This window comes from Ciconia boyciana, chromosome 14, assembly GCF_034638445.1.
Source record: "Ciconia boyciana chromosome 14, ASM3463844v1, whole genome shotgun sequence".
Classification (NCBI taxonomy): Eukaryota; Metazoa; Chordata; class Aves; order Ciconiiformes; family Ciconiidae; genus Ciconia; species Ciconia boyciana.
The window spans coordinates 10,386,532-10,396,874 of record NC_132947.1 but is presented as its reverse complement, the minus strand read 5'-3'; the positions used below and the strand labels follow the sequence as shown (position 1 = coordinate 10,396,874).

General features: G+C 37.1%; 1 protein-coding gene across 4 annotated transcripts in view; it reads right to left on the bottom strand.

Annotated features, from left to right (window-relative positions):
* Positions 1-3,776: 3,776 nt before the first annotated feature.
* The window catches only part of PREX1 (phosphatidylinositol-3,4,5-trisphosphate dependent Rac exchange factor 1), a 173,207-nt gene continuing 166,640 nt past the window's right edge, over positions 3,777-10,343 (bottom strand). For 2 of the 4 annotated variants that reach the window (XM_072879109.1, XM_072879110.1), the window contains exons 37-40: positions 9,507-9,694; positions 8,680-8,782; positions 8,055-8,122; positions 3,777-5,800 (exon numbers count right to left, since the gene is read on the bottom strand). In XM_072879109.1, the coding sequence (XP_072735210.1) occupies positions 5,758-5,800; positions 8,055-8,122; positions 8,680-8,782; positions 9,507-9,694 (402 nt within the window). In that variant the 3' untranslated portion in view covers positions 3,777-5,757. The remainder of the gene's footprint in view (positions 5,801-8,054; positions 8,123-8,679; positions 8,783-9,506; positions 9,695-10,343) is intronic. The other 2 variants (XM_072879107.1, XM_072879108.1) reach the window with 1 other exon arrangement.

Genomic DNA, 10,343 nt, shown 5'->3' with positions numbered 1-10,343 from the left:
TAGCATTCTTACTTGAGCTCCTATAGCTGATCATCAATTAACTTTCAAAAGCCTTTTAAATTTGGCCCAACCTATGGTCAGACTACTGTGGCCATTCCTACCCTTTGTAAAAAGGGCAAAAATAAAGGCCTTTCAAAAGTCCTCTGTCCTCTTCAACGAGTTAGTTGTTTGTTCTATGGCATTGTACTAGTGCAGTGATTTTTATCATGTGGTCTTAGCTCATCTAGAAACATCTGTGAAAGGTTAACTATAAAAAGCAAACCTATTGTTCTAAGATAATCAGGTCCTTCATCTTAATTCAGCACTGAAGCCAGGGTAAGCTTCAGAATACAAAGGCGTAACCCATTCAACTGATTGGGGTCCAGGTGCCAGCAAATCTTTCTTCTTGTACACTTGATTGCAACAGTGCATCAGAGCCTGATTCTCAGGGTATATATGCTGGCAATTAGAAGGACCTTAAACAAGCAGTATTATCCTCATGCCAAACTGTGTGATAAAAGAACTGTCAATTCTTTTACAAACTAAAAGGTGCTACTCTGAAATCCAAATTGAATATCCTCTTGCCAAGACCATATTTTTAAAATATTATTCACCTAACATTTACTTACGTTCTAATTCTGATATTCTTCAAATCAATGCTATAGCATTGCTACTGCTGAAGATAAGGGAGTCTGAAGAAACTTCACACATAAATATAAGTTTATTCTTTTTCCCTAACAAAACCAGGTATGTTAAATTAGGTTCCTTGATGGTATTAATGCACAGTAGTTCTGAATCCTGAAATGGGGCAGAGCAAGTATATCAAAAATATACTCAGTTGTCTTTCCTTATACCAAGTGCTCTCAATTAATGTATTTATGGCAATTAAAAGCAGAGATTTTTATATGTCTTTGTGATGTTTATCCTTTTTTCCATCTACTTTCCTGTTTTTCAAGTCATTAGAACTATATTATATATGTAAAGCACCATCAGTTTTCAAAGCGGTTTACAATTTTTCTCCTTTGAATCTTCACAATACCAGTGGTAAGAAAATAGTTCCCCAGTTCCCTCCCCAAACTGCAGCAGGGAGGAAAAGTGAATTGCTCAGTATAGCAAAAGAAGTTGGGCATGGTGAGACTGAGTGCTCGGAAATCCATGTCTTAAGGACACTAGAATTTTTTCAGTAAATATTAAACAAAGTCTCCTGTAGCGATGTAGTGTAGCGATGCTGCGACAGTCCATCAAAACTGCTATTGCACTATGTTATTCAACACGAAACAGAAAGGATTTTTGCACAGGAAGGAACAAAAGGATCAAAACCCAATGGCACGAGAATGGTTTCTTGGTGCTAATCAAAGCCAGGACTCTCATTCTAAAAAGTGAGAAAAATACCTTTTGCTGTTTGAAGGCTTTTCTTCCCTGTTCACATAAACAGCTACTGCAGACTTCTCTGCATGGCAAATTTGAGCTTCATATTTCAACACTCTAGTGCTACACAAACACTAGTTACAAATTGTACTGGGTAATTTGATTAATCAATGATATCCTATCAGTAAGTCTATGTGCTTTTGTGAATAAGCTGGTTTCATGAGCCGTTTGTTGGGGGGGGGGGGGGTTGCCCTTTTACCAATGAACAATGACCAGGTGCTTCGAAGCTGTGTCAGGTATTTATAATGCCAAGTGTTACAACAGACGAAAGACTATATATGCTGTTATGGAAGCAGGAGTGTTTCAAATTATTTTTACTTTGCAATTCTGATTGTTAGGTCTTAGTGTTTTATAACTTCAAATCACTTTAGAACCATGAAATAATTAGTGCTCAAAATATTCCCAAATTAACACAATTTGCTGATAAGAAAATATGACAGAGGAAAAAGGATTTGCCACAGTCCAGGTGGATTTTTCTGTTCAATGTTTTTTATTCTAAATGGAAGCGAGATGTATATTTGTCTAAATCTGTGGTTTCTCATCTAAAAATTCCAGTACTTCAGTCTGCAAGTCAGTACTGGAATATGAAAATGTCTAATGCTAACAGATAACCAAGGCCTGGATTTGAAAAGCAGTTTACACCTTTGCAAATGCCATGGTCAAAATCGGACAAAGCAGGGACTGTTCACGCTGTCTCCTGTCACAGCCAAACACAGCTCTGCAGCCACATGGGGCTGGGCTGGGAAGGGCCGCCTTGTCCCACTCAGAGAGGCTCTCCTGCCACTCTAGGCACCACCGCTTTGCCTTTTACATGCCCCTTTGTAAAAGTTGTTTCTTTTTTTGTCAGAGCCCGATTGGGAAAAAAAAGTTCCTAGGGTCCAGAACAATTTTCAGCCAGCATTTATCCCCGATTACTTGTACTCCTTTTTCTCCTTGTGGCTATATTTATGTCTAGATTGAACTGTCTTTACCTTTCTCATTATTATCTTCTTATAAAGACATCAGCTATACCTGTGTCCTTCGGCTAAATAAATCAAGCTCTCCTGGTTTTATCTTGCAGAATTGTATCCACTTTATTGATACCATTTTAGTATCTTTCCTCAACATCTAGCTACTGCAATTTCACTTAATTATTTGGCCTCTGCACAGTGGCTTGAATACTTCTCCATCCCAACTGGAAATTTGTCTCCTAGTGCAGGCTGAGCTTTCATGATTCTATCAAATTGCATCTGAGTCATCTTGTGACAAACTCTATAACCAAGGACCTTTTATTATCAATTAACAAGAAATATAACAAAATACTTTGTTTAATCTTCAAGTGCATGAGTTAATATTTGTCCTGTAAAATTTCATTCCATTCATTTCATTCCATTCCCTTCAGTGTTCAAAGTCTTCCAGGGTTGTTTTTTTTGTGTGTGTACCCCGATCCTTCTCTGGATTAGTGCCTCCCAACTTAGAATCAATCCCAGCCTCGCAGTATCTGTGATTCAGTGATTAATGAAGTTGCTAAGAAAATTCAGTCACAAGACTGATGCATATGAAATTCCACTTGCAGCTGTCACCCAACCCCCACTTTCTTTTCAGTGTTGCCTTCTTTCCTTTAGCCAGCTGCTTACACACCTCATCATCACGCTACTAGTTTCCATTTTCTCCATCTCGACTGTGTTTTCCATATTTTCCACACTTCCAGTGTATCAGACCCTCCAGATCTATGAAATCTGCACTTGCTCATTGTGACAGGTCTGATTCTTACTTTGCTTTTAGCCATGGAAATTCTGCAGACCTAATCTACTCTCTTTACTTGCAGGTTGGCTTGTGCATTGCCCTCTTATTTTCCACTTGAACATATTTTTTCCAGCACTGGATTCTAACCTTGCAATTTTACAGCATCAAACCAGTTTTTCTTTTCTACCTTAACAGGAAGTCTGCAGTGAAACCACATCTGTAGCCGACACTGCACAAACAGGAAGAGTTTAGCTCTACACTGCCAGTTTGAGCTGATATCAAAACCAACTTTTCCCTTACAGTTTAAACTTCCGACTCCTCATCGCTCCATGCAAATATCAGAACTTAAACTGTTCAACAGAACTTAGAGCTAAGGAACTAAAGGGTATAATAGAAAAATAAGATCATACTTTCTGTCCTTATAATATAAACCAACTTTTAATAATAAAAACTTCTATCATGTTTTCAATGAGAATAACATATACATTTCAATGTAAAACAGTGCACAGTGTAAATGCCCTTAGATACTCTTCTATGCATCTTTAATGTTTACAGTGACTGCATAAGTGTGGGCCAGGATCCTCACCAGGCTGTGTAAATTGCTGCAGTTCCGATGAACAGAGCTGATGTAGACAAAGCGAGGATCTTGGCCTACGTGTTCTTTTTATTTTTGGGTGTTCCTACAGTTCTTAGAATACTAAGTACATTTTAAGTTGAGGATTCAGTAAAGAAACATCCATTTCTTCTGAAACAGCAAATGGCAAGAATAACTCTTCCAAAATTAACAAAAAGTGCATTGAAATAATGATCTGCTCATCTGGCTGCAGTCCAAATGGATACTTGGTAACAAACCCCTGTATCCGACAGCTGGCGATTGATGGGTTGTCCTAGTTCCCTGCAACAGGTTGCTGTAGGTCAGAGGAAACAGTTAAAAGTAAGAGATTAAACAAAACACGTTCCTTCCCCAAAATTATTTCAGTCTGTGAGTGAAGAAAAAAAATTAAAAAATTAAGAAACAAGGTTCAAAACAATCTGCATCCCCAAACTTGTCATAAGCCATTCTGTGTTGAAGTGTAGATTAAAAAAATTTAAGAGACCTTCATATCCAAATGGAAAAAGTCTAATTTAAGTTTTTGAGTCAGTCTGGATGTTAATAAAATAAAATTAAGCCAGCTAAAAAACAAACAACGTCACAAATAAAAACCCCAAACCTTTATTTTCTAGAATATACATCACTGCAAAGCACTTCTGGATCTCCTAACTATGAACTGTTTTAAACGAGGCTGTGGCGAAACAGAGGAATGGTAAGTTTCCTATTCACCCTTCTACTGACACCTGCTACCAGTGAAATTCGTTAGGGATGGGTGGTCATATTAAGGCACTCACTCCAAAAGAACATTATTTCTGTCCTGAGACTGCTGACATGTTTCAATTAGTTTCAGCCAGTAATTTGGAAAAAATTACTGTGCTTAGGGTAATACTGACAGAATGGAGAACAATTTTCAAACAAGAAAAAATAAAGTACATTATATACATGATTCCTTTTTTCTTTTAACTTAAAAGCATCCCTAATACATCTTAATAACTGTATTAAAGACTACTTAAATATTGAAAGATTTTAAATAATGTAGATTTTTTTCAGTAAACTGGGAGTAGCTGTGTAATTGCCAGCATATTGGTCCCATTTTAAACAATATAATTTTTATTTAAATCTTGTATATATAATAACATGATCGAAAACACATATTCCACTCCACATAAATAAGTATATGTTTTGTTCTGACCTGTTTTAAAAACTACATCTGTTCAAATAATCAGATTATAAGACTGAATTTTTCCTTTGTAAAGTTTCCTTTAAAATCCTTCACTCCCAATCTCTTCTCTTAAATACTACTGTATTTCCAGAGTACATAATAGGGCATTAGTAAAAAGAGTTAATCAAAAACCTGAAAGCTACAGTAAGTAAAATGAAGTAATGTTAAGAAGTATTATGGAATGTATACTCTGCAGCATAGACAGATTGGTTCTCACTGGGCTGAAGTGGAAAATTACTCCAGAAGAAATTCTTTATGTTCATAGGTGAATAAACCATAGATTGTGCTATTCGTTGTTCAAAAGTGCAGGTCAGTTCATGAAAAAGTGGTGTTTATGAAGCTACTGCGCAAGGACACTGACCCAAATTATGCTGGCAATTAAATGGATGCCAGATACAGTACAGGGAGAGAGATATGCATCATTCTAGATTTTCTTAACCAACCCATGTCTTGAAGTCCACAACTTTTAGGTGGCAGCACAAACAAGTCATCAGTAAAACTGCGCTTTCTTAAAATAGAATTGTCGCTTTTCCAGGCATCTAGCAAATGGTAGTAACATCCATCTTAGCTCTGTGGTGTTTGTTTCAAGAATTTCTTCAAGAAGTCAAAGCAATATAAGAATCCCTGCACGTGCTGCAGGAGTTCAAAGGCAGATTTCTTGGTGCCTGGGTCCAGCAGATTCATCTCCGACTAAACCAGAGCAATCTCTCTTCCTCTCTTGATTCAGCACCATCAGTGTCAGTTAGCATGGGTCCTCAGACAGGCCTGCTCAGAGGTGAATGCTTTAACAATGCTGCCACGTGGGTGCCTCTTATAAATCCCCATCTGTAGGTGGCTGGCACAACCTATAGAGTCTTTAAGGCAGATGAAGAGTACGGTGTTAAACATCGTAAGGATGATAACATAAAGTTACTTGCATAGTATATGAGAATCAGCTTCTCCTTTACCATTCTGCAAGCTTTAGAGGTAATCTGATATCAAGAATACCACTATTTTTAATTTTAATAATTGTAAATTTAGAAGTGCCACTAGTGATTTATTAACTAAAGCATGTACAATCATCGTTTAAATACTGTTTGAGAATTTCTATCACTCCCTTTTAACTTTGGCCCAATTTGGGTCTTCAACAGTCCCTTCTCTCTATTTCGTTTTAAACCCAGTTCACCATTTTTCCTGAACAAAAGAGTTCACCCCTCATACAGACTGGGATACCAAACAGATAAAATAACATATTTGCTTGTCGCATGGTTGAACAAACTTTGAAGTTAGTAATTATGTTTTCAGAGAAATTTTTTGAACCACAAGACTAGCAAATTGAGACCAGTGGTGAAACCTGAGTGCATCTTGACTGTCATTCATATATGACTGTTTGTGGTGGCTTTTTCTACTTTATATTTGAATAAACTCAAGCCTTTTACAACTTCTGTTCCAAGACTGCTACTACAGAGTTTGGCAAACCGCAATGCTAGGAAATATAATCCTGAGAATTAACATTAATTCACCAGATCTCCTTTTAACTTTGCTCAGTTTTATTTCATATTATGATGATGGAACGCAGTAGGAACACATGCATCTATCTGAGCTTTATTGCCCTGAAATAATTCACGTAAATAGTCCTGGAATTTGTCCTTGTGATTGAGAGTGTATACAAAAGAAGAGAAATGCCTCATCTTATGATTTGTTTGTAAAGCTGATTCTTTTTGAACATAGCATGCTGTTACGGTCATAAAATGGAACCAAAGTAATGTACGGCCATTAATAAGGCAAAATAACCATGCTGCTAAAACACTGATGTATGACACTGGGGACACGGTACAGGAGCCAACACAGACTATTATTTTATTCCTTTTTGAAATAGCAATTACAATCCAACAGAAGGATAAGGTTCTAAATGAGAAATATTGTTCTTTTTAAGGTCTCTGAGAAAATAAACCAAGGCCAGACTGTTACAGTAAGCATAATCACAGTCTCTAAAGTTTAAAATAACTTCCTATAAACATTTTGAGGAGCAGATAGGAGAAAAAAAAAAGAAAAGAGGCAGGGCTTGTTTAAACTAACTCAGAAGTCTTAATGGGTGAATAAGATATCAGTGTTTTAAGGAAGTCTTCTTGACACTGAACCGATACGTTCTTTGGAGGACTCCAGCACTAGCAAGTACACTCGCAGTATCTGAAGGGATGGCACAGACTTTACTGGATCTTTTCTGATGCCGATTCCTGCATGCCAGAACTGTTTTGCCTTCATGTAAAGATTCCTGCACGCCAGAACTGTTTTGCCTTCATGTAAACAATGCCATTAACAAGAGAACAATCAGAAGTTTCTCTGATATTTGTACAGACTGATTCTGTATATATCGTCACCTAAATCATGACGATTTGTTACCATTGTGGGAAAATGCTGTGTTACAGTTTATTAAAGAATATTCTCTTCTCTCTGATATATGAAATTGGAAGAAATTGACCAGAAAGAGATACTTTTCTTAAAAATAAAGGTATTCTCACCCTGCAGAGAGCGATGGTGAACATCTCTAGCTCCTGTTAGGTGCAATAGGATTCACAAATATACAGTGCTTTTCAAAGTCATCTTCCAGACAAAAACACATATAACCCTGGGCAACTGATCTTCCTTAGAGCTGCATTACTGTATGGTTACTCTGACTTGAAGTGCTTGCCCTTAAACCTGCTCTGCCATCACTAAACAGTCAAGCTCTTCTAAGCACACAATAGTATAGCCTATGAATTATCTTTGCATATCTGCAGTCAGATTTGCCATTCAGGAATTTTTCTTTCTAAGCATTCCTCAGATGGCTGTCAGTCGCTAGCTTTGCCAACTCACAGCAACAGTCCGAAAAGACCCTTCTCTCTGATCAGCTATGTGTTATTCAGAAAATGCAGAAACCTTTGAAGTTAATGATCTGCAAATTGTAAGCAGCAAAGCTGATTAATCTACAGTGCACTTTGTTTAGTACAGTGAGAAAGAAGAACAGGAATTTTTTCTTTTTTCCACTATTGCTGCTAAGGAGAACTTTGGTTACAACAGGAACTCCACAATTGTTACAGAAACATAAACCCAGCACTCAGATAAAATGCATAATGCATAATAACCTACCGAGGTGCACATTGTGGCATTTGGTCCATCACTTTCAGATTCTTGGCAGAGATTTCAACCCTTGGTCCCTAAGGAAACAGAGAATTTATGGTACTGACAGTATCGATAAAGCATCTGATCCTTAGGGGAAAATATTGTAATGGGAGTATGGTTTCTATTTGAGAATCCATTAACTACTTTTAGAAGATTTGGAATCCATTGGTTGGATACATTAGTCATCTGTGTTTACTTAAAAGATGGAATTAGTCCCAAAGCACTTTACAAGCACTGCTGTCTAGCACTAGGGAATTTCTACTATTTAGCACTGTGACTGAGACTTGGTTTGTTTTATATACAGAAATTGTCTGAAATATACCGGATAGTCTCTACTTTCTAACCATCAAGGCACACACTTTAAGTAATGTACACTGAGGCATATATTTTAATTGCTGTAATGGCTGTACATGCAAAAGTTAATTTGTTCCTGTCAAATCTACGCGTAGCTATTCAAACATTAATAGAAGTTTGGCTATGTGGGTTTGTAGTGCACAAAATACAGTGCCACATCGAAATAAATTGGTGTTTGTACTATGAGGTTATTGGAATGAAAACGGTGGCATGTAGCAGACACACCTCCAACACTTACTTGCTTTCGCATGATGTCTGTAGCTTGCATGATACACTTGGGCAAAAGGCCATGACTTCGAGCCAGTATGGCTGCTTGCTCCAGGGACACGCTCAATGTACTTCTGAACATGGGAACAAGAGATAGTAAATCACAGATCATATTTTAGAATGCATAAATAGGTACGTACAGGACACTTACATGTGTATGACTTCTGTTAGCTGGGGTTCTTATATTTACTTTTACTTTTCTTATATTTACTTTTACACTTACATTTTTAGCTTTTTTACTTACAAAACTATCAAATTACCTCAGTCCTGCATTTCCAGTCTTGTTACACCCAGATACTGCAACTGTTTGAGTCTCCAGCATCATTACTACAAGGCTACGTTTCACTGCTCTTCTGCACTGATTCATATAAAGTTATTCACAAATGAATCTTTTCTTTACTCAATGGTTTTGAGACACTGGAAGAACAGTGCTGTGTTTAGAATCAATGCTTGCACACACCAAGATTCTAAAGCTCTTTTTGAGCAACTTCCTACATTTTCAGTGTGTCACTGAAGACAATGCTGACTGAAAGTTATATGCAATGAGATCACTCAGTCAGTTGCATTGGTTGATACACTGCAACATAAAAAAGTTTGTGTCTGTACTAATTATTAACAGAAGTATTAAAAGTCACAACCTACCCTAAAATAAAGATGGCAGTAGATTTAGCTCTTTATTATATTCCCTTACAATCTAACTTTCTATTGCTTTGAACAGAATCAAATATATTGCTCAAATCTCTAGAAAGGACAAAAGTTCTCATCACACCAGTAACACACAGGTTTCTTAAATCTCACCTCTGCATCCCAGTGCCACACATAGTAATCTGACAGGCTCCAAGCCGATAACAGAGCTCAGAGGATATAGGTAGCAGGCCAGCTCCTGATGTGTTACTGCTAGAATATCCTGACTGGGTTGGTTTTGTATTAATGAAAGACTTCATCAGCCTGCAAAGCTCATCCATTGCATTAATGGGGCGAATAAGCTAAACAAAGCAATAAAAAATGCATCAGTGGCATACTTACACCTTCAGTTATAAAGACATTTACAATTCTTTATCCTATGCCTAAACTCAATAATCTACACAAGAGTAACTGCCAAACAGTAACAACTATTTAGAACATATATGAACTTTGGATCTGGAAAAATACAAACAATTACTTAGGCTTGGGGCATTTTTTTGCAATTATCACAAATCACATAGATTGTTTACAATGTATATTACAATTGCAAAGACAGTCTCTGATTTTGTCTTCCCTGCGGTAGTACTTAATGCCTTACATGCATATATTCACATATGTCACCTGCCCCAGTTAGACAGACTGCCTTTACAGGAGATGCTGGGAAGTACTACTTCCCTGTTGTTTTCTTTTATAACAGTGAAAAAAGCATAACTTGCAAATTGAACATCTGTTCATTTTCATGCATCTGTGGGAGAGGAAAATTGACTCATTCTGTCTAACATCAGATACCGTATTTAGCAGGGGCAGTCAGGGAGATATGGAGTCTTACTAGTGCCCAAGTTCAGGGTTTTGTGTCTACCCCAGTTCTGCACATTTTCTTCTAAACAAAAGAACTGTAGCCAAGCTACAGAGAAATTCAGATCACTTCTGTAGGGTAGGGAACATTTTTTA